At 64.3% G+C, this 23,766-nt stretch overlaps 2 protein-coding genes across 2 annotated transcripts; one reads left to right on the top strand and one right to left on the bottom strand.

The window, feature by feature from the left end:
• Positions 1-215: 215 nt before the first annotated feature.
• GOLGA7B (golgin A7 family member B) lies at positions 216-6,580 on the top strand. Its single transcript, XM_062001461.1, has 5 exons — positions 216-272; positions 5,459-5,584; positions 5,979-6,131; positions 6,272-6,373; positions 6,479-6,580. Exons 1-5 carry the CDS (start codon positions 216-218, stop codon positions 6,578-6,580), a joined length of 540 nt encoding a protein of 179 aa, XP_061857445.1.
• A 3,111-nt stretch (positions 6,581-9,691) lies between these two features.
• On the bottom strand, positions 9,692-21,456 carry CRTAC1 (cartilage acidic protein 1). The gene is made up of 15 exons (XM_062000721.1): positions 21,394-21,456; positions 17,555-17,751; positions 16,105-16,301; positions 15,066-15,196; positions 14,261-14,417; positions 13,609-13,743; positions 13,191-13,336; positions 12,864-13,000; positions 12,142-12,224; positions 11,502-11,602; positions 11,248-11,416; positions 10,751-10,896; positions 10,583-10,625; positions 9,995-10,138; positions 9,692-9,798 (listed from the first exon to the last, which is right to left on the bottom strand). The coding sequence occupies exons 1-15, from the start codon at positions 21,454-21,456 to the stop codon at positions 9,692-9,694; spliced, it is 1,956 nt and encodes a 651-aa protein (XP_061856705.1).
• Between the last annotated feature and the right edge of the window lie 2,310 nt (positions 21,457-23,766).

Here is a 23,766-nt window from a genome sequence, read left to right as displayed (position 1 = left end):
GGGGAGGTAGATCTGGTCTGTAACCCAGGGAAGGGGGTGGCTGCAGGGGAACTGGAGCTGTCACCCCCTTCCCTGTGTCCTGCCTGTGCGGGAGGCTCCGGTGTCCACGTCCTCATCCTGCACCCACACCGCTGGCTGAGGGACTGACATTTGTGCCTGTCACTCCGGGAGCTGCCTGTGGCACTTCTCACGGCAGTGAGATCAGAAGCACGGCCATGGGGGCTGCTCCCTCCACGGTGGGGACCTCAGGGAACGCCAGCCAGGGTGGCATGGTAAGAGACATCCCCTGGGACTGCCCCCCTCACCGCTCCGGGCCCCCCCCGGGACCTATGCCCGATTGTAGCACTGAGCAGATCTGAGCCAGAGGAGCAGGAGGCTCCCGGCAAAAAAGACGTTGAGCAAGGTCCTGGCCAGCTCTTTCTGCCCTCCTGCCGTGCTCCTTCTCCTGCCACAGCCGGAGATGCTGCTGACCTTGTTTCTGTGGGCAGAGAGAGGCATCCTCTGTGCCTGGGTGGGCTGTGTGGGGGGCTCCTGGGTGGGCTCCCTCTCATCCTGTCCTCCCCATCCTCCCTTCCTCACTGCGCCAGCCCCATCTCAGGCTCCCGGGCTGCCCCGGTGCCAGGCAGGGCTGCACCCGCCGCAGAGCAGGGACCCTCGGGGCGGGACGGCGAGGCAGCCACGCACGTCGCCGGGTGTCTGGAGGCTCCCGGGAGAGAGCACCCCGGCGTGGGGCGCAGTGCGGGGTGGGCTCGCCCGGGGGGGAGCCGAGGGAGGCCGGGGCACGGCTGGGGCACGGCGGGGCGGAGCTGTCCCGGGAGCACGGGCCGGCCGGGGCGGGCGGCGGGCAGGGGCAGCGCTGGCCGCGCACTTGCCCCGCGCCCACACACGCTCCCGCTCGGCCGGCAGCGCCAGGAATGCGCCTGGCAGCGCTCCCGGCACAGCTGCGGGGCCGCGGCCGCCCTGCCGCCCTCCCGGCCGGCTCCCGGCCCTGCCCGCCTCCCGTCAGCCCGCACACGGACCCGCTGCTTGCCGCCGGCCCCACGGCCCCTCTCCGCGGGGCACGGCCGGGGCACGTCCCGTGTGCGGGTGCCTGGCGGAAGAGTCACCTCGCGGCACCGTGCACGGCGACACGGGACCCACTCGGCGCTGCTCGCCCCCTGCCCCACCGCGGACGTGGGAAGGGCCACCCACGTCTGCTCCCAGCACAGCCCCGGCTCTCAGACCGCATCTCTGCCGAAGCTGGACCTTGGCACCTCGTTCTGAAGCCGCATTCCCCCCAGCGTACCCGCTGGCAGGAGAACATTGTCCTGCCGCCTGCCCTCCCGTGGGGTGTGCTGGGGGGTTTCTCACAGCCTCTGCGGGGGCTCCCATGCCATCGGGATGGGCACAGCTGGACGGTGCTGCAGGCACTGCGGAGGGGTGGGCGCCCATCCTCAGGGTCCCCATCAGCACGGAGCCCAGCTGTAGGGCCAGTGGGCTCCGGTTTGGGGCAGTCTCTGTGTTCTGTGTGAAAGGGCAGGCTGGGGCATCTGGAGGTGTTTTCCAGCATCTCTCAGTGTGGGGGCCATGGTCACCCCCCCACTGCACCCACCTGGCGTTCCCCAGGAAAGGTTATCAGCTAATCACCCTGCCCTGCCGCCTCTGCGTGCCTCCCAAATGTCACTGTTGTACTCGCTGAGGTGGTGAGCTCATGCTCCCTCCCCCCATTAATGAACTCCCCCCCGGCACTGAATGAAGCAGCTGCCAGTGCCTGGCTCTGCCGTGGCCCCTTTGAAGCAGAGCTGAAGCTGCTGACAGACCTGACAGTCTGGGAAGGGGGCTCAGCAATGCAGCGAGTTCAGGATGGGGCCCCAGGGCTTGATCCCAAACTAGTTGCGGAGCTTCATCTGTCTTCCACAGCCCCTAGACACCATGCTGCAGGGAGAGTCAAGGTGCCAGGACTGGATGCAGTGCTGTGCCTCCAGAAACGTACTGGGGACCCCCCACTCCTGCCTCGGAGCCAAGCACATACCCACTGGTGTCTGGCTGCTGCGGTGTGATGGGCATAGGCCCAGTGTGTGGGACTGGCTATGAGGGCCCCAATCCTGCCTCACACCAGCCGAGAGCCAGGGGCTCTGAGTGGTCAACCAGAGCCAGGGGCAAGGGGAGGTCTGCAGGGTCTGTGTGCAGGACAGGTCAGAGCCCACTCACTTGGGGTGCAGGGGAGGACCCAGGCAGGAGAGCAAAGGAAGGTCTAGCAGCAGTCTTATGTGTGGTGCCTGCTCCTGCTGCCAGGCAGCCTAAAAATAGCCCCTCAGGGCTCGGCAGATGGAACAGAAGGGCAAGAGCCCTGTTGCTGCTGTGGGCACTCTGCCAGCTCCCTGCACAGTGCTGGGGGCTGTGGGAGCAGCAGGGCCATGCATCGCTTTGGGGCTGCCCTGCTCCTACTGCCTGACATCCCATCAGCTATGCCAGTCCCTCCTCCACCTCTGCCCTGTCCTGCTGTGAGCTGTGGCACGGCATGGCACTGCATGGTAGCAGCCGGTCCTCTCTGCATGGAAACCAGCAGGGCCTGTCCCTGCTCTGATTAAATTTGGAAAGCCCATGGCAGTGCATCCTGCACCGTGGAGCTGGCGGGTCCTAGAGGGCTCTGAAGATGCAGTGGGTTGCAGACACCACAGGTAGGGCCAGGCTGCCCGTGTGCCACCTGCCACTGGACAAGGCTTGCTCCGGGACAGTATAGCTGACAGAAGGCAGCTCCCCATGATGGGCTGAAGATGTCCCACCAAAGGACACTTCTTGGCACATGCCCTGGTCCTGCAGATGGCAAACCCGTGGCTTGTGAGGTGACTGGAGCCCAGAACCAAGCTTGGGTTGGTGCAACCAGAGAAGAGCCAGACATGCCTGAGGCATTGCAAGGTGCAGGCAGCTCGGCAGAGCCTGGGGTGGCAGGGACAGCTGGGCTGCCCAGCTGCTCCCAGCTCGTCCAAGCAGCATGGGAGAGCAAAGTGGGAGAGCAAACTAACTTCATCTCCTGGCAGGCCCAGCATTGCCATGGCAACAGGCAGAGCCCTGCCAGGCTGGCAGGCGAACACTGCCAGTGGTGGTGACGAGCAGCACGGGAAGGAGACACTACACAGTAGAGAGGGCCTGGGCTTGGGGGTGTGTGGGGACACGCTTGGGTGTGTGAGAATGTGCATGTGTGCCTGGGAGTTCAGGGGGGGTGCAGGCAGGTGTGGGCATCTGAGTGCATGCACGAATGCCTGTGTCTGTGTGCACACACGTGTGTGCACATGGGAGAGTTTTCTCCCCATGACCCTTCCAAGGGGGTCTTTTGGCTCTGGCACCATCTGGGTAGGAGGTACCTTGTTGCTCTGGCGTGTGGGCTGGCAGGGCTGCTCTAAACCATGGAAGCTGCAGATTCCCTGCAAAAGCTGTGGGATCCAATAGCTTTGTGTTTGTGGAGGAGATGAGCCCTTCGAGTTGTGTCCCTTCCTGTACAAGCCCTTCGGTCCCTTGGCCACAAGCCCTGCCTGCCCTCGGCGACCCCAGGGCTCTGCTTTTAGTTGCTCTGCCTAAAACCTGTGCAGGGCAGGGAGCACGAGCCAGCAAAGCTGCCCCTGTTTTGACAGGGCCGCTGTGCTGGGGGCTGTGATGTGCAAGCAGTCTGAGCAGACATGCTGGCAGGGCCCTGCGCTGCCTGCAGCATCGCCCAGGTGATGAGGCTGGCTGCTGTCCTGCCTGGCAAGGCGCTGTGCCCAGCCATGGCATCCCTCCCACCTCACCACGGCCCCAGCTGTGGGCACCCCACCTTCAGCCCTCGGGAGAGCCTCTGTTCCCCCCGTTTGGCATTTCTCCGGCTCTAATTGAGCTGTCAATAGGCAGAGATAACAGGGAACTCGTTAGCTCTCGTCTTTGATGTCTGCCGGCTCTGCGATGGGCTGCACCCGCTCCAGAGCTCAGCACCAGCTGCAAACCCTTCGCAAACACGCAGCTTCAGACGAGGCCCCTTGGCACACCAGGCTGCCAGCCCGGCGCTCGGCTCCTCAAATCCCCGCCGGTCACCTCCACCGACCCCCTCCCTGCAGCCGCTCCCCGCAGGGACCTGCACCGGCATCCCCTCGCCAGCTGGGCCCCGGGACCCGCCGTGCCGGCCGGACCCTCGGGTCCTACGGCAGCAAGCCCCCGCTCTGGGACCAGCCCCGGGGCTGCCGGACCCCGGTGCCGCCGTTCCCCCATAACGGGGGCCGCGTCCTCCGGAGGTTCCGCACCGGCGGCTGCGGGCGCCCATCGCCGCCGCCTCGGGGCGGGCCGCGGCGGGCCGGGCGGCTGCGCAGACGGGGGCGGCCGGTCCCGCCTCCGCCGCTCGGCAGCAGCAGCACCGCGGACAGCGCCGGTGCCCCGCGCCCCCGCCCGCCCCGGCGGCACCGCCGGCGTGTCCCCGGCACCCCCGGCCCCGCCGCCCCCGGCCCGGCCACACGCCGCGCCATGGCCACGGAGGTGGGTGCGCGGCGACACGGCGGGGGACACGCGGGCAGCGGGGGTCTGCCGCGGCCGAGGCTCCCGGCTCTGCCCCACCCCCGCCCGCCGCCGTGGCTGGCGGGGCGCGGGGGAAGGGGTCCGCGTGGGTTGCGGTGGGGACGGAGTTAACGCGGGTCTGGCGGCTGGGAGGGGTGCGTGGTCTGTGTGCACAGCGTGCATGGGGGGGCTGGAGGGGCGGGGGTGCGGGGGAGTGCAGGGTGCCCTTGTTGGGGGGAGCGGAGTGGGTCTGGGGTGGGGTGCCCCGGGAGGAGGGACGTCTGTGGGGCTGGGGGTGCCTCTCCCAGGTGCCGTGGGAGGGACCTGGGACAGGGGCAGAGGGTCTGTGGGGCCCACAGCAGACAGTGGCCCCATGTCACCCAAGGGGGTGTGCAGGGAGGGGTCTGACACCGCCCTTGGCACAACCTGGCCCCTCTATCCTCCTCCCCAGCCCTCCTTCCCCAAGCTGCCCAGGATCAGGGATGCTGGCGTGGGCTCCCGTAGCCTGTGGGGTGCCAGGCTGGTGGAGCTGAGCTGCATTCCTGTCACCAGGGCTGCCCATCCTGCTGTGTGGCCGGCCCGCCGCAGCCTGCCCACTGCACTGCCGTTGCAGACCCGCTGCCAGGGTCCCTGCTCCTGCTTGCCTTCCCCTCTCACACCTGAGAGCTGCCAGGGACACGGGGCTGTCCCTTCCCTTATGCAGCCGGTGCAAGAAAGGCCAGACACACGCCCTCATTCATGCACTAAGTAGGGGGCTACCGCGGCATCCTCCCCTCGCCCCTGGCCTCACACCTCCAGCCGTGCCCACAGCAAGACATGGGACACACTGGGGGTGTCCCTGCCCTAGGCTGTGCGAGCCTGCAGCCTCTGACACTGGGAGTACAGCACTGCTCCTCAGCTCCCTAGCAGGGATGCCCAGCACCCTCCAGCTGCATCCCCCCGCTCATCCGCTGCCCCCCAGGTGCACAGTCTCCAGGAGCTGCGGCGCAGCGCATCCCTGGCCACCAAGGTCTTTGTGCAGCGGGATTACAGCGATGGCACCACGTGCCAGTTCCAGACAAAGTTCCCCCCCGAGCTGGAGAGCCGGGTAGGTAGTCTGGCAGGCTGACAGAGTGGGAGGTGCCTTGGGTTGGAGCACTGTGGGGGCTCAGGGGGCAGAAGGGTCTGTAGGCACAGAACCTGCACAACGTGTTGTGTGGCCCTGGGCCAGATGATGCTACTGAGTGTATGTAATCACAGCCACCTTGCTCAGTTTGCAAGGGCTTGGGTGCTCCTGGAGACCAGGAGGCTCTGGGGAAGGGCTGCAGGCTCAGCAGGTCTCAGGTATGGATGGGAGGTAAGCAGGGGCCAGGAAGCTGAGGCATCAGCAGGGTAGGAAGAAGAGGATTAAGTGCTCCCCAAGTGCTCTTGGTGATGGGGACAGGGCATGGCAGGGGCTCAACCTCTGGCCAGATTCCTCTTCACCCCAGTTTCTGCTCTAGATTGAGCGGCAGCTCTTCGAGGAAACCGTGAAAACCCTTAACAGCTTCTATGCCGAGGCAGAGAAGATCGGGGGCAGCTCGTATCTGGAGGGGTGCCTGGCCTGTGCCACTGCCTATTTCATCTTCCTCTGCATGGAGACACACTACGAGAAGGTGCGGGGGCCGGGGACAGGCAGGGCTGCAGGCCTGTCGCCGGGCACAGGGGATGGCAGGGGGAGCAGGGAGGCTGGAGGCCAGAGCGGGCAGCAGTGCTGCCGGGCTCTGAGTGTCCCCCCCTTGCTGTGTGCCGGCAGGTCCTGAAGAAGATCTCTAAGTACATCCAGGAGCAGAACGAGAAGATCTATGCGCCGCGGGGGCTGCTGCTCACCGACCCCCTGGAGCGTGGCATGAGGGTCGTATCCTCCGGGCAGGGGGATGCTGGGGGAATGCCAAGGGTGGAGGGTCGGGGGAGCGGATGCTGGGCCATGGGGCTGGCCCCGATGATCCTTAACAAGGTCCAGATCGAGATCTCCATCTACGAGGACCGGTGCAGCAGCGGCAGCTCCAGCAGCGGCAGCTCCAGCAGCAGCAGCGGCGGCGGGGGCGGGGCGGGGGGCCGGTGACTGGCAGGGAGTCCCTGCAGGGACTCGTACTGCCGGGACAGCGGCCTCTCCGAGCTCCGCAGGCTGCACTACCAGAGCACTCGCTTCTGAGCTCAGGGTGGGCGGGAAGCCAGGGGGGCTGCCCACCCCCTCACTCCTACGTGCCCCCCGCAGTGGCTCTGCCCCTGCTCAGACCCACTGCGGGCAGCGGCTGGTGCTGGGGCGTGCTGGGTGCTTCCCACCGAGCCGAACTGGTGCCAAGGGGCTCCTGCGCAGCCCGCCGGGCGCTGCTGCCCTTGCCCCGGGCTCAGGCGCTTGCCCTGCCGCGGGCAGCCGCACCGGCCGTGCCCTGCGTGCTGCGCGCCGGGAGCAGCGCGACCCCAAAGCCCCAGGCAGGGCTAAGGGGGACCACGCACACTTACCCCGTGCCCATGGGCACCCCAACCCTTGCTGCAGCCCCTCCCTGGGGCGTCCCCGCTCTTGGTGCTGCAGAGTGGGCTCAGCTGCTGTTGCCCACTGTCCGGGCTGCCTGGCAGAGCCCTGGTGCTGCTTCATCTGCATGATAATGCCATGCATTTGTCCCAGCCCTGCCCTACGTGCTGCCCATTGCTGCTCCCCAGCTCCGGCTAGATGCCCTCACCTATCTGGCCGTAGCATCCTCCCGAGCAGCATCTCACAGCACTGCCCATGACACTGGGCACTTGCTCTGCTCCCTGCCTGACCCAGTGTCAACCCCAGCTTGCCCTAGAAAGCTCCCCAGCCCCAAGCCCCATGCCCAGGGCAGGGAGGTACATTGCTCAGCAGGCTCTCATCTGCGTGCTGTGTTCCCTGGGCTCATCCATGACCCAGCATAACAAAGGCTGAGCTGTGGCATGGGTGAGCCAGGCTCCTTGCCCAGTCCCAGCACAGCCTGCCTGTACTTGGCTGCTGGCAGCCCCCTGCCTGCTCTGCCCCATGATCTGCTCCAATGCAGGGAGGGTGCCCAGTGGAGCAGCTCCACAAGGCCCCTTTCTCTCCTGCTGCTAAGCCCTTCCCTGCCCACACATCCTGCATGCACCTGCCACCAGCACCCCGATTCTCAGCCTGGCCTGTGGCGGAGACTCCAAAGGGCAACAGCTGCAAGCTGTGGGAGTTCATGGGCACGGGTCAGATGGTGGGAATAGGAGAGTCCCTGTGACATCTAGTCCCTGCCTGAGTGCAGGGCTGAACTGAGCCAGTGTTGCTCTCCTGGGGTCCTGGAGGGAGGACTGTGCCCCATGAGACCCGCTCTGGCTGGGTCATGGCATGTGACCAGGGTGGTCCTGGCCCTGATGCTACTGCTGGGGCCCCCTGCATGGAGCCCTTTCTCAATAAACCCCACGCTTCATCTCCCACTGCCGGCCCTGTGTCCTCTTGTGTCGGAGAGGGGAGCAGGGTGTGCTGGGGGTGAGCCAGGGTGGGGTGGGCTGGACACCCCCCAGCACACAGGGGTGCACAGAGCTCCATAAGGAGGGTGAATGTGGGGGAAATAAGGGGCAGAGATAGTGCAGTCTATGGGGGTGGGGACAGACACGTGTAGCAGTCATGCAGCCCTGGTGACGGGGACCCACAGGGAAACCAATGCAGGGAAGGGTTTATTTAGGCACTGAGTGCAACTGGCATGAGGGTGGAGGCAAGCAGGGGCACATGGCTGTGCCAGGGAAGGCTAGTTGCGTTGGCAGTGCCCACCTGCACCCAGGGAGAAGCCGGGGTAGCAATGGCAGTGGAAGGAGCCAGGACTGTTATGGCAGATATGGTGGCAGGGGCCAGGCTGTGCCTGGCACTCATCTATGTCTGGAAAAGAAGGGGAGAGGATCAGAACTGGGCCAAGGGTATGGGGCTCATCTAACAGAGGCAGGACATGGAGAGGGCACTGGGGGGAGCTCTGGGGCTGGGAGAGGCTGGGACGCTACCCGTGCCTGTATCCCCAGAGCTGCGGTCCTGCCACCACTTGTCTCCATAGCTGCTGGGTGGCAGACGCCTCCTTCCTCCATCAACTCCTGCACAGCACAGTCTGTCCCTCCTGCTCCCCGTGTTTTGGGTTGTCTGGGACTGGGACTGTGAGCACAACAGGGCACCCCAAAAACCAGCATTCCTGCTTCCCTGGCAGCATGGCTGGGGCTGGCAGGGCAGGCAGGGGCATGGCAGACGCTGGCCCCGCTGCCCACAGGTACTCACCCAGGCACTGGCTGGCAGCGGGATCAAGGGGACGGAAGCCTGGGCGGCATCGGCAGGTGTGTGCCCCAGGGGTGTTGGTGCAGAGCTGGCTGCAGTTGTGCAAGCCCTGGGCACACTCGTCAATGTCTGGTAGTGGGGAAGAGAGTGGCAGAGAGGTTAGAGAGTGCAGGGGGAAGGCAGGATGACCCTGTTGTTGGGGAGTGGGCAGAGACACCTGCTGCATCTCTGCCCCTCCGGTGCTGCCCAGGGCCGGGAGCACGAGCGGGCAGAGGCAGAGCTGCCCAGGACCCCCATGCACACTCTAACTAACTCCTGGTCCCAGGGCAGGGAGAGCTGGGGGATGCTAGGGGTTGCTCCCCATCCCTGAGCCTCCTCACCGTGCAGCCCCAGGGCAGGGTGGGCAGAAGCATGGGCACAGCCCCGCCCCACACAGCTCAGCAAGCTGGGCTAATAGACAGGATATAGTTTATTGGAGGGGGTTCTCCGGGAGAGGGGCTGGAAGACTGAGCAGGGTCTGACTCCAAACAGTGGGGTCAATACATTAAAAAACAGACCAGAAGGGTCCTTCCCCACAGGGCCGGGATAGACCCTCCTCTGCCGGGGCTGGGGAGGGGGATCCCCGTCACCGAGGAGGGGGCAGGCGAAGCACACACGTCGCAGGCCAAACCAGCAGGCACACGGTACGGTATCGAGGCGACGGAGCAAGCGAGAGCCCGGGACGCGGCGGCGGGGCCGGGAGGGGCCGAGAGGGGCCGGGGAGGGGCGCAGCCCCAGGGCCGCCTTCCCACAGACGGTACCAGCGGCAGCCGCGCTCCGTGCCCGTCCCACTGCAGCCCACCCCGGGCGGCTCGACATGGAGAGAGAGAGAGACAAAGAGAGACAGGCAGAGGCCGGCCGGTCCTTCTGCCAAGGCTGCTCTGGCGTTACGGGCAGGGGCTAAAGTGCATAGAGGCAGAGTCCGAGGATTAGAGGGAGGTGGGCACTGTAGAGGGGCCCGGGCCAGCTCCCCGCGGAGGGGTATCCCCCAAAAAAGGCCACTTGAGCTGCACAGAGAAGGAGCAAGAGAGAAAAAGAGAGAGAGAAGAGGAGTCAGTGGCAGCTCAGCAGTGTGGGATGAACAGACACGGAGCCGGGGGGAGGGCGCCGGGCCACCCGCAGGTTGCAAGGACGGGGCCAGGCTTTTGGCTGCTGCAGCAGCATCCCAGGGCGCTGCCTTGGCTTGGCCCAGCCCTCACTCACCCACGCACGCTGTGCCGTCCTCGTTGGGCTCAAAGCCCCGGCTGCAGCGCTTGTTGCTGCGGCAGCGGTACCCGCCGTAGGTGTTGATGCAGACGGGCTTGTCTCGGGGACAGACAAAGGGGAACTCGGTGCACTCATCTGTGTCTGCAAGCAGAGGGACCTCCACATCAGGTGGCTGCCAGGGGAGCTTAGGGCTGCCGACCACAGCCCCTCCAGGTCCCCCTGCACGTGCTGGATGACGTAGCCACGCACAAACCATGCCTCTGCCCAGGAGGCTCACAGCACAGCCACGGTCACAGCTATCTTTTCTCATGCTTGCTGCCCCTCCATTGCCTGTGCCTCCAGCACAATGCCTTCCACATGCCAGCTGTGCCTCCTGCCCCTGGCACGGTGCTCTCCCCTCTCCCTGTGTGGCCAGCAGCCGTACCCCACACCAACCCATGTGGCAGCCCTGCCTGTGAGCTCAGCATTCTGCATCCCCAGCTGCCACCTCCCTGCTGTGGGGTGCTGCCCTCATGCCACTCCCCCCCAGGGCCGTGCCCAAGCACCCCGGGTACAGGCAGGCCTGGGCTCCCCACAGCCACTCACCTACACAGCGTCCGTTCTGGTGCTGGGAGAATCCCTGCCCGCACTGCATTTGGGGAAGAAGCAGAGACCGCCGGGATGGGGAGGAATCAGCCCTGGGCAGCCAGCAGAGCCCAGCCCCTCCTTCCTGCCCCCAAAGCCTCCCAGTCTGCACCCACACCTGGCCCTCACCTCCAGAGGGGCAGGCATGAGTGGCTCCTCTGCATCCAGGGGGTAGGGGACCTCCACAACAGAGTTGGTCTCACTGCTGGCCACAGCTCGTGCAACAACGCGGCCATCCGGCCAGGTCACCTCCAGGCTGCTGGCTTCGTCATGCCCTGCAGGCGGGCAGCCCGTCAGAGGGGGAGTCTCCAGGGTGGGCAGGGGCTGAAAGGAGGCCAGGGGGGTGGTAGGAACGAAGGGGCAAGGCCTCTCCTTGCTCCCTGAGCTGAGCCCCAGGTGCCAGTGCTGATAGTCTACGTACAGGGATGTAGCCCAAGGGGTGTACGTGGGGACGATGGGCTCCCCTGCCAGTGGGCAAGGTGCAGGCTCCCCTGGAGCCCACCATGCCCAGGGCAACGGGCACGGATGATTACCATGCTGCAGAGTGCCAGGGCAAGTGGCCCTTGCCCAGGGAGGTGTCAGGGAAGGCTGCGGGTGGAGGCAGCCCCTTTGCCCACTTTGCTCACCCAGTCCGAAGTGTGCCACGGGCTCCATCTCGCAGAGGTACCCCGACCCGCCGTCGATGATGCGCAGGTGCGCCCCGCTGCGCCGCGTGAACACCACCACCTTGGCCCCACGCGCAAAGGCCCCAAAGCGCGTGCGGGGGATGACGCGCAGCCAGTTGTTGCTGGTGCCCTGCAAGGGAGGAGGGAGCAGGGAGACCGAGCAAGGAGCGGCAGGAGGGAATGGGGACAATGCCAGCATTCCCTGCTTGACTCACCTGGGTGCCCTTGAAGATGGAGATGGGCTGTGCCATGGACTCGCCATGGGACAGAATCAGGTCCAGCATCCCATCCCCATCAAAATCTGTCACTGCACCCCCTGCAAGGACAGGATCACATCGTGCCTGGGGCCTGGTCCCATGTATCCCAGCACTACACCCTGCTGCTGGCACAGGCTCTCACAGCTGACAGCAGCACCCTGCAATGTGGGGGCAACAGCGGAGGTAGATGGGGTGATCCCAGTGCAGGAGTAATGTGTGGGTGCCACCTTGCAATCAGGTGGGTCAGCTTCCTGGCAGTGGAGGGGACAGGCAGTCCTGGGGAACTGTGGGCCACAGGAGATTGCCTGGCCCCTTCCCAAATGCAGAGGTTGGCTTTGAACAGTGGGCAGTCAGGAAGGAGTCCCCTAAGCACAAAGCCCTGAGGAATGACTGGAGATGGCACTGGTAGCTGAGTACGGGTGGAGGGAGCAAGCAAGGGGCTGCTTTTGGGTGCGGGAGGCTCCAGGGGCTGCTGTCCCATGGGGAGCAGGTAAGTGACTCAGCCAAGCATGCAGCACCTCCAGACACAGAGGGTGCCAGGCAGTGCTGTGGCACAGTCCTGGCATGGGTACTCACTACCAGGGCTGGGAGAACCCACCTGTGCCCCGTCCCTCGGGCTCCAGTGCGTCGCCTGGATTCAGCTCTTCCACGATGGGGTCTGAGTGCTCCCTGCGGATGAGCCTGCAGGCACAGACAGGCATTAGTGCCAGGCCCTTCCCGGGAAGCCCTGTCCCCTCCCCTAGCAGCAAGGCAGAGAGGTGACAGCCCAGGTGGCTAGGAAGGGGGGATGGCGGATGAGGCTGGCCCCTGCCTCTTAACACCTTGTGTCCCTGCAGGGATGACAAGGATGTCACGAGAGCCCGGCTCTTGCAGCTCTGAACTGCAGAGCAGCAAAGCCATCTCCAAACACTGCTTCATCCCTCTTGGAGCAGAGACCCCCTTCCAGGGGCTCCCTGCCATGCCACTGCCCTCCACCCACCTGTGGGTGCTGGCACCAGGTGGACAACCAGCTCCCACTACCCCATATGCCTGGGGGGAAGGTGCCACACAGCAGTAACGAGGAATCGGCCCCCACAATTAACAGCAGCCACCAGGAAGCTTCCATGTGGCAGCGCCAGGGGACCCTGGGGGCTGCTGCAGGCACGATTGCAGCGGCTGGTAATGACAACGAGAAGGGCTCAGTCACGGCATCTGTTATTGCCTGAGCAGTGGCGCTGCTGGAGAGGAGCCCCGTGAGCCTGGCTGTGCTGCCAGGGCTGCTTGGTCTCCCAGAATGGGGTGCGGGCTGCCCCGGCCCCCCGGTTCCTGCCGGGCTCCTACCGGAAGAGGCGGTTGGCGGAGGAGCCGCGGTAGGCAATGTTGTTGAAGAAAACCTCCAGCTCCTGGTCGTTGTCGAAGTCGGCTGCGATGACAGTGCGGACGGGGGATGGCATGGAGAACTTGGGGGTGGCGATGTCCTGCACGAGGGATGGGCATGGCATGACAGTGGGCATGGGGAGCGGGACACTGATGCCTGCTTCCGTGCTTTGGGGCCCCTCCTGGCTGGGAGCTGGGGCTCCAAGCCCAATCAGGGTGAAGCCAGCCCCCCTGCCCCAGCCAAGGGGGCTCCATGGAAGGGCCGGCAATGGGGCAGCCCTCAGCACTCACCCGGAACCGGACGCGCCCGGGGGCGCCGCTCTGCAGGTAGAGGCGGTGAGGCCCGTTCCAATTGCCGTAGACGATGTCCACCCGTCCGTCGCGGTTGAAGTCAGCCAGCGCCACGCCACGGCCGTGCTGGTAGGGGTCATCCAGCCCTGGGGAGCCGCAAGGAGATGGGGGGAGACGGGACCCCTCCCTGCCTCCGTCTCTCCAGGATGCCTCTTGGGATGTGCCCCACGGTCCTCACACAGCTCCTCCTCGCACGCTCCTCCCCGCGCCGATGAATGCCCTGGCACAACTCAGCCACCCCTGGGCTCTGCAGCCCCGGGATTGTCCCTCCACCCTGCCCTCAGCTGGCCTGTGAAGGCAAGGACAGGCAGAGCCAGCCCTGGGCTGAGGTCCCCAGTGCCTGGGTTCCCCTACTCACCCACAGCAGCCGCCATGTCCCGGAACGTCCCGTTCCCCAAGTTGTGGAAGAGGAAATTGGGGCTGTTCTCGTTACCACAGAATATGTCGGAGGCACTGTTGCTCAGGATGGGGCCCACAGCCACCCCACGGCCCCCTGGGGACAGCAGCCCAGGGGTGAGGGGGTGGCTGGCACCCTGTCCCAGGGGAATTCATGGCCCCCCCCATGCCCCCTTGGTGCTACCCATCCCGTGCTCCCAGGACCCCCTGTGTCCCCTCCTCGCCAACTTCCCGCCTTTAATCCCTCTCACTAGGGTTAATCGGGCTTGGCAGCCACTTGTGTCACTCACAGCCCTAATCACTGCCATCACCATGGAGACAACACTCCTAATTAGTGGCAATGTACCCCTGGGGAGCTGGAGTGCAGCAGCCTCAGTCCCCACGGTGGTGGGGCAGCATGGAGGGGAGGATGGCATGCTCCTCACTGCCCTGCCCATGCTCTGGAGGGATCATCCCAGGTGATGGTGGGCAAGAGGGTCCTGCCAGGTGGGCATCCTGTGGCCTTGGTCCCTTCCATGGGCTGTGGGGTTGCCACTAGATGGGGCAGTCAGGCAGCCTAATGCTGGCTGCCCTGTCATGCCTTGGGTCCATGGGGTCCCACTGTAGACTGGTACCTGTGTACTTGCTGACGCCAGCCTGGGCAGCCACATCCACCAGCACCACGATGCCACGGGCAGGGTCACTGGCAGCCACGTCCATCTCGATGAGGGCGTGGGGGCCCACGTTGCCGCTGGCGTAGTTAGCGATGTAGATGGAGTACCTGCCGGAGCCCTGCGGCCGGCGGCACTGCCTCAGCACCTGCCTGCCCTAAGCCCTCCCCACGGGGACCACAGGATCTCTGCCATGGGGCTGGATGCTCTCGTGGCTCCATGGGACCAGGCACTGCTACCATGTGCTGAGCAAGAGCTCTGCAAAGCTCATGGTGAAAAGCACACCAGGAGTGGAGATGTGCCCCATCGCCTCCAGAAGCAATGTGTCCCCAGTCATGGCGCCAGCACAGGGCACCCTGTGCCCCCAGCATCCCCAGCGTGCCACATCCCTCCCACCACATCTCCCCCATCCCCACCGCCCCTCTTGTCCTGTGCAGCAGCTGGACCCTGATTTAGTGATAATCATTTAGAAACAAACTGCTGGGGGAGGAGGAAGAAGAAAGAGCAGGTGACAGGAACATAAATCACCTCGACAGGCACGTTTATCAGCTGGCAGCAACTGTGTGGACAGGCGCTCTCAGTCCCCATGGCTGGGGGGGGCTGCCAGCCCGGGCAGTCACGGGCTGCTGGGGGCACACCTGCTCCCGGTGCGGGGTGGGATGAGGATGGAGCCCAGGCGAGGGGGGAGGTCCTCTGGGACTTTGCAGGGGCACGGGAGGGTGGGAAAGGAGCGGAGCTGCCCCGTGCTCGCCGTGCCCTGCCTGCTCACCGTCCGGTCCACGCACGCGACGGAGCGCCCGGCGAAGCGGCTGGCAACCTCCTGGTTCACCTCATCGCTTAGGAGGTCCTCCCAGCGCCCGTTGCGGAGCTTGAACAGCTTGTCCGTGTAGGTGGCCATACCTAAGGCAGGGGGTCTCAGGTCAGGGGGCTGCAGCAGCCTATCTCCTCCCGAGGATGGTGCCCAGGGGAAAGAGGAGGCTATGGAAGAGGCACCCTGTTCCTGGAGCATCCCAAACCTCTGCTGTGTTTCCTGCAGCACCCAGCAGTGCCACGGGCCCCGGCTGCCGCTGTGGGAGCCCTCGTGACCCTTAAGGGCCACAGAGAGACACGCAGAAGAATCAACTCATTAAGGTAAAATGTGTCCCAACAGGGCGCAGCCCCGTAGATCATCCCCGGGAAGGTAAAAAATCGATTGTGTGGCCGGCACAGGCAGCGAGCCGTGCTGCCCGTGACAGGGCCCACGGCAGCGCCTGATTTAGGGACAGGTGTGCCAGCAGCCAGAGCCAGCCCAGGTAATTAGGAGCGTCAAGAAGACAGATCCACTGCCTGGAGGTCAGGGCTGTGGGGCAGGGACATGCGGCAGAGCTGAGCTGGAGCACTGAGCCAGGGAGCTCCAGGAGTGCCTGGTGCCAGGCTGGGGCATGCAGGTCTCCTGCCCGTGATAGATGTCCCAGCAGCCATGAGAGCAGCGGCAGAGTTAGACCTGACTTGGTGTGGTGGGCACAGAGGAGCCAGGGCACGGTGAGGCACAGCTGGGATTTGCAGCGTGAGGGGCAGCCGTGGGGTGGTAGGGAAGCTGCCGTCCCACTTGGGGTGCTGCCGGGAGGACGGTGGGCAGCTGGAAGTGCTGACTCAGCGGCTGGCTGGGCTCAGCGTCCCACCCCTGCCACCATCAATCAATGAAGCCACTCAAGTGGGAAATTAACTCCAGCCCGTGCACATCCCTCATGCGCCAAAGGTCAGGGGCGGCCGTGCCGGGAGCTCCCCCTGTGCCCAGGGCCTGGGGCATGGCCAGAGTCGGGGCTCACCGGAGAAGGCGTTGTTGGTGTTGAGGAAGTAGATCTCCTCGTGGCCGTCCCCGTCAATGTCACAGGCTGTCACGCCGATGGCGTTGCCCTGCCGGTCCCGCAGCGCGTAGTACGGGGAGCCCCGCTCGTCCTCGGCCACGTTCACCAGCCGCCCCCGCACCTTGTCGTACTTCAGCACCAAGTTGGGGCCATTGTACCTGTGGGTACGAGCAGGGGCGATGGCTCCTTGGGGCTTGGGGACAGGATGAATGCCCCTGAATCATCTTGAGGGGAACATTGGGTGTGACACCGGGTTTTCCACATGATGGCCAGAGCAGAGACTTGCCTGATCAATGGAGGCCAGAGACCCTGCGCTGCCTTCAGCACCCAAACCTAGGGCTGGATTCTGGCTGTTGATGGGGAAGGCTCAGCCTGGAGCCTGTTCCATCCCACGCCAGACATCCCATGTCTACCTGGCCTGAGTACCCCAGCATGATGCCAGAGCAGAGGCTGGGGCTGAGTGGCCAGAGGGGCTGGATAGGGCACAAGTCTCTGCTCGCAGCCCTTTTGCAGGGCAGGGAAACTGGCACGCAAGGCAAAGCCTCCCGGAAAGGTGCGCCCCACCGCCTCCCTGCCCGCTCCTGCCCGCTGTGCCAGTAAACAAGTTATACAATGGGCACTGTGGCTGCTTACAAAACCCCAGTTGGCTGCTTGGCTCAGCCTGTCTGTGAGCAGTTACCAGGGCCCCTCAGCAGTCCTTGGTGCTTCCCATAGTTTGCCACCCTAGGGTGATGCTCAGAGCAGCAACAGAGCCAGACTGCCTGCCACCACAGTACCCCCAGCTCCATGGATGGGACATGTGGGGGTGAGGGGCTCTTTCCAGGTGAGCACACCTGCATGTACAAGCCTCCCCTGGAAGTAAGTACAGTGGTGTGTACAGAGATACATATGCAGAGTTCACATCATGGTCCCTGCTGTCACTGACCGGGGCCAGACCCATTGGCAGCAGCTGCTCCGTGTCCAGCCCTGCTCAGGCGCTGGCAGCACAGTGCATGGCTCCCTGCCTCCCTCCCTGGCTCCTGCCAGTCCTTCTGAGCCATCATTCCAATAAAGGGCTAGAAAAAACCTCTGGCCAATTAACCAAATCTCTGTCGAGCACTGAGTCCTGTCAGCAGAGCTGAGCCAGCCTGGGAACACGCTGGCTCTGCACTGCAGGGTGGACCCTGGACATTGGGCAGCTGGCACCACCCTGCAAAGGGGTCACCCGGGGCTGGGATGGGGACACCTGTGGGGTTGCATGCAGGTATCAACACCCTGCATGGGTGCACATGCACAACTGGGGGTATGCAGACCCCCACCACCCTTGTGCACAACTCCCAGCCAGCCACACGCCCAAAGGGGAGGGAGGAGGTCCTGGCCTTGCAGGGCCACCATGTCTCTCTGTCACAGAGGCACTGGGTGCATCACTCACCCTGCCACCACGATCTCGAAGTTGCCGTCAGCATCCAGGTCAGTGACAGCCACGCCGTAGTTGAGCTGTGTGGGGTTGCTGTCGTAGTCGGGCGGGAGGAAGCGGTGGGTGACGGCTGCAAACATGGGCTCGCTGCGCTGGAAGCCCTCGCTGAGCCAGGCCAGGGACAGCAGGCACAGCACCAGCATCCTGGGCACCTGGGAGAGACCTGCAGCCCATCAGCTCCAGGAGGAGACCCTGCACCACAGTGCCTGAGCAACCCCACCGCCCCTGCACAGCAGACTCTCTTTCCACCCCTTGTCACCTGCCTCAGCCTGTTCCACCCCTCCAGCCCCTCAACCCTCAGGCACTGCCACAGCTTTGGCATCCCCATGCACAGACCTTCCTGTGCAGCTCACCCTTGGGGCTTCCCTGGGATAAGATGGGGAGCTGGGGCTGAGCAGAAGCAGCACATTGGGAGCCCATCCTGTGAGAGGGACTGAGGAGGCAGCAGAAGGGCTGCAGGGTGCTGGTGAAGCTGGACTCAGCCGCACCTCACCCTGCCCCAAGGGGCCACTGGCACCCAAGATCCTGGAAAGTTAGTCACTGCTTCCTTAGCAGGGCCAGGGGAAGAAGGCAATTGTTGGACTGGAGAAACTTGTCCCCTGTTCAGCTGGTCTTTCAGAGCTGGGGAAGGCCACAGGGAGAATTTGGCAATACTCTGCCAAGTGACTCCTGTGTGTCTCAGTTTCCCTACCCTGATGGGACACTGTTCCTTCTGGGGCCTCTGCAGGGTAAGCTCCTCCCAGGCTGGCTGGGGAAGGATTCTGCACAGGGATGCAGCCACAGGAAGGAGAAGCTGGGAGAAACAGGAGACTGGGAGGAGAGGCTCAATTAACCTGGACTGCGGAGGACAGTGTCTGCCAGCACTGCTGGCAAGGCTGCAGAGATTTTGGAGCTTGCTCTGACCTGGCTGTAGCACAGGTGACGAGCAAGGCTGCACTCAGGATGGCCAGCCCTCACCTCAGGCCAGGCAATCCCCTCTGGAAGGGAAAAGCTGAACCTCTGCAACCCTGTGCAACCTTGGGCCGTGGGCATGAACCCAGGGGCCAGTGCTCCAGCTGGGAGCAAAACCAGCTTGTCCTCCTCTTGTAGACTGTAAGGATGGCTGGGGCACCTGGACACCAAGGCAGGGGACACTGTTCCATGTGCCACCATTCCCCTGGGCAGGGCTGCCCCTGCAGCCAGGAACAGCCTCCCCAGCTGTGGCAAGGGGGTGGGGTGAGTGTCCCCGCTGCTCCCTGGTCACCATGCCATGGGCCTTGCCAGCAAGCAAAGGAAGCTGTGGCAGCTGTATGGTGACACATGTGCCCAGCTTGGAGACAAGAAGGTGCCCAAGGCTTAGATTATGGCAGATTGTGGTACTGGGCTGCAGGAACAGCCTGCTGCTGCCTCCCCTGAGAATGGGAATGGTCCCAAGGGTCTTTGAGGGAACAGGATTCCCCTGTCACAAACAGCTTCGAGGCCCACCTGGATGTGCAAGAAGAGGCTGTTCTCCAGCTGCAGAGGAAAGTTCAAGCCTCACTGCCACTCAGACAGACTTGGGGCTCTGTGCCCATCACCCTGGTGCCCTGTCTGGAGTGGCTCTCCACAGGCAGGATCCTGGGTCTTTCCTTGGTGCAGGTGCCCCATGCAAGGGGCATGTGGTAGGGATGAGTTTCATTGGGTTACTCAGGGATGGGCCAGTCCCTGGGTGTCACTCTGCAGCTCCAGGCAGTGAAGGAGGAAGAGCCTTTGTCATAGCCCCACGCAGGGCTCACTGGAGTAACTGGGGAAGAGCTACCCACACATGGATGTGTGGGTGCAGGGCTGCTATGTGAGCCCCCTGCCAAATGTCGGGCAGGGCAGGCTCCCCTCATCTTTGGCCACAGCCTGGTGAGGGGCTGGTGGTCCCCAGGCCACAAGTAAGGTTCTCTCTGCTCTGTCCCTCCTCTCACTCCCCACAGCTTGGCCTGTTCCCCAGGTGTCCCCCCCTCGCCCCATCCAGCTGCAGCCAAAGTCCCTTCAGGCTGGATGGAGTCTTTCCAGAAGAAAACAATGTTCCTGATTGAAGACAAAAGGCTTTTCCCAGTGGATCCGGTGCTTGGTGCCATGGGAAAGGGATGCACAGCCTAGAGCCAGGCCATTTTGGGAAGAGGGAGGGAGGTTCAGGCTCTGCATAGCGAATGAGCAGTGCCTCGTGCTTCTCAGTGTGCTGCTGATCACATCGAGGGCTCAGCATGAAGCTCCACCTGAGGTTTGAGGCTATGGGGTCTTGTTTGCATGCAGGACAGAACTCAGCCTGCCTTGTGCCAGCAGAGCCATGTCCTAGCTCGTGTTGTGGCATCTGGTGGCAAGGTCACCCCAGGAATGGGGCACCCATGGAGGGAGAAGCCAGGCAGCGCCAGGACAGGGTGCTGGCCCCATGGCAGGGGTGCAGCATGAGGGGTTTGTCTGTCCCTGCACACGGCTGAGGCTGGCAATGCCCTGGTTAGAAGGGTGGGTTGGGACTGGGAAGGGAGCCGCGGGGCAGGCAGGGGATTGTGCTCCAGGTCGCTCACCGCAGACAAGGAGATGATGTCTCCGGGACTCCCCATGTACCCACATGCACGTCCCCAGCCCTCAGCCCAAACCAGGGGGAGGATGGGAGCTGGGTCTGTGTGCCCAGCCTGTCCCGCATGCCCCGTGAGGTCGCTGCCCACCACAGCACGCACCCCAGTGATGTCATGCTCCACCACTGCAGCGACAGCCCAGCCCAGGCCGCGGTCACCTCCAGCACAGCTACGACATTGCACGACATCGTGCAGCGGGGTCTCATCACACCCCACAGGCACCCCAGAGCAATGACAACATGGTGACATCAACAGCACCCCATGACATCATGCCGCATGTGCCCCAGTAACACCACATTGCCATCACTGCCGTTCCTGGGCTGCCGTGGCTGTACCCATCAGGGCAGAGGACAGGCAGGAGACATCCCGCAGAGCCGGCAGCCCCTTGCCTGTAGCAGTTGTGCTACCCATAGATACCCACAGTGTCCCTTCCACAGCACCTCAGTCCCAAGCAGAGCAGCCCCTGCAGTGTCTCTGCTCCGGCCAAAGCCCACGAGCCCTGGTTTCGCTGCCCCAGCTGCTCACTGCTACCGTGGGCTTGCTGCTGCTTCCTCCCACAGCCCCCTGGCAGTCCCTGGCCTGTGCATTCATCCCATTGCCAGCGCCTCTGACGGGTCCAAAGCCCCAGCTGCCGGCTGGCCTGTCCCTGTCCCCTCCCATGCGGGACTCCTCAGCGCCGGACCTGGCACGCTGGGGCTCAGCCAGCAGCAGCTAATGCAGTGTGGAGATGAGCAGTCACCTTAGCCTCTGAGCTCAGCCCAAAGGGACACCAGGTCCTTGGGGGTTCGGACCCACTAGCACACAAACCAGCCCTTTCCCGCGCAGGCAGACGCACGGCCGGACCTCTCTCCCCGCAGCCCCCGGCCCGTCCACGGGCTCAGCCACGACCAAGTGTCCCAAGGAAGCGGAGCTGTCCCTTGCCTCTCACCACGCCGATGCCGCCGCCAGCGCTCCCCTAGCGCACACCCCCCATCACCGCTCCAGCCTCCTGAGCCCAGTCCCGCCCCCAGCCCAGCATCCTTCTACCCTCATCCCATCTTTCATGCCCTTTCCTCCCGCCTTGCCACCCCCGCATCCCCTCCAACGCTGCGAGGGCCAACCACCCGGTCCCGCTCCTCCCGGCCAACTTCTCTCCGGACGGGTGACCGTGCCGGAGTTAAAACCCACTCCCTCCCGACCCCCCCAAAAGAACTTCACGGAGCAACCAACCATCCCCTTCCTACTCACGGGCCAGGGGGGCCGCCCGGCTCCCCCGCGGCGGCGGGAGCGCATCCCGCAGCGCCCGCCTGGCCGCCCACCCGCCTCCGCCGCTCCCGGGCTTCGAACGGGGCCGGCCCGGCCCGGCGCCGCCTTATGTAGGGCCCGTGCGGCGGCGGCGGCGCCAGCGAGCGGGGCGCGGGGCGCGGCTGCCAATGGGGAGCGCGGAGGTGGGGCCGCGCCGCCCTGATTTACCGTCCCCAGCGCGGCGGCGGCACCGGCCGGGGCGCTGCGGGGGGGGCACACGCCGCGCAGCACGGCCGGGGACGAAGGGGTCCCGGGGGGTGCGTCCCGGCTTGTAGGAGAGGAACTGCGCCTCCGCGGTGGCCACCGTGGGTGCGAGGGGGTTGGGGGTGGAACTGGGGGCATGCAAGGGCAGCGGGAAGAGCGGAGCCGGGGACCTGCCCCGGCGGGGTGCGGTGGGGGATTGCCCTGTGAAGCAGAGCGAGGGTGGGCACGGGAGGGTGCAAAGGAAGTGGAGCTGGGCGGCCTCTGTAGTGCAACACCCAACTGCACCCCAGGGGCTCAGCACCCTTCTTGAGCCATCACCCTGCAGGTCACCCACCTCCCTCTGCAGAGACTCGGGGAGTGGCTGTGCTCCCGCAGCCAGTTTGGACCGCAAGAAAAGGCCTCACCTTAGGCCATGCAAGACACTAACTTGTCCAAAACCTTGTAGCTAGTGGACACCCAAGACAGAATCGCATTTAGCCCACAAGCCTGCCTTCCCTGACATGTCTTTCTCCTGTGTGGCTGCTGCACGCTGGGCACAAAGCTCTCTAGGTGTCTCTGGATGCAGAAAGTGGCTATGGCAGGGACTGGGACAGCACTGGCAGGGCACAGGCTACTAGAACACCCCATGGAGCACCTTTGTAAATACCCCAGCATGGAACCTGGGCAACACCAGGAGAGACAGCAGGAGACACCAGGAGAGACGTGCTTGAAGACAGCAGGAGCTGTGGGAGCCCGTGCCATCCAGGCTGCTTCACCCTTGTAATCAAGGCTAATCACCCTTGTTTCTCATTCAAATGTGTCTGGCTGCAGCTTCTGCCTGTTGCTCCCGATCCTTCTCTCCATGCTGGCTATCAGAGTTCTCTAGTCCTAGTGATTGTCTCCCATGAAGGTGTTTCCACCTGGCCATCAAGTATCCCTTGATTTAATTTCTGATGGCCTCCTCTCTCAGGGTGCCTGGTTCAGCTCTGGGTTTGCCATGCATGTTCTTGATGTAGGGTCCTCATGGCCAGCACAGCCATATCCGATCAGGGGGGAACCATTGCGGGGCACTACCATGGGGCAGGACCCCCCCCCCCCCCCCCGCACATTTGCTGTGGGAAAGTCAGGATGCTGAGCAACCCCTCCAGGGCTGGGAGGCTGGTATGACCATCACATGTGTGCAATGCTGTGCACTTGCACCCTTGTGCAGCCTAGAGCTGCGGGTGCCCTCTGCCCACTGGCAGCCCACAGCCCAGGTGCCTGGCTGCAGTGTGTGTGTGCACTCAGGGCAAGCGCCTGCTCTGCTGAGCCGTTAGCTCATCCCAGATTTAGTAACCACCTGGGTAATTATTAGCACAAAGTGCAAGCCCGCACCCCACACCCTCCCTGTGACTGGCAGGTACAGAGCACAGATGCCGGCAGGAAGCCAGCTTGAGCATGCCAAGACTGTGAAGGGTGGGGGGCACACCAGCTCCCTGAGGCCATGAACATGGCTTTGCCAACGCAGCGGGGCTCAGCCCTGGCCCCAAGCGTGTGCACACGCAGCAGCAGATGCAGGCAGGCCTGCTGCCATGCTCTGCACGCTGCAGCTCCCAGCATATGCTACCGGCACCACTGATGTGATTTTCTGCTCATGGGAATGGAAGGAACTCCTCAATACTTGCTGATGAAGCCTCTCAGTGCCCTTACCATAGGTGCTGCCACCCTGCTGCTCTTGGGGCTGAGAGCAGCCAGCAGGCACCTTGGCATAACAACTGGCGTGGCCATAAGCCACAGCCCTGTGTCAGTTGCTGTGCCCTGAGCTGGTCCAGCCATCTCCATCCCAGCCCTCTGCTCACACCTGTGTGGAGGGCACAGTGGGACAGGCACCCCAGGGTAGGATACAACTCTCTGCAAGGCACTGTAGAGGGGAGCACAAAGCACAGGTGACATGGGCTGGAATGTCTCTGTGGCTGCTGTGCGGCGGTGAGGCAGAGTGTGGGTGCCGAAGCCAGCCTGGCTGTGCGGCGTGCAGGGGGATGCGCAGGGGACGGTGGTGGGGACAATGCACAGGAAATTAGAGCGAGCGGCAGCCAGACGTGCTGCGGGGGGAAGGGAGCTGCTGCGCTCCTCCGA

The sequence above is a fragment of the Colius striatus genome, chromosome 8 (assembly GCF_028858725.1).
Source record: "Colius striatus isolate bColStr4 chromosome 8, bColStr4.1.hap1, whole genome shotgun sequence".
Lineage (NCBI taxonomy): Eukaryota > Metazoa > Chordata > Aves > Coliiformes > Coliidae > Colius > Colius striatus.
Note: the sequence above shows the minus strand (reverse complement) of the source record. Positions and strands in the feature narration are given on the sequence as shown.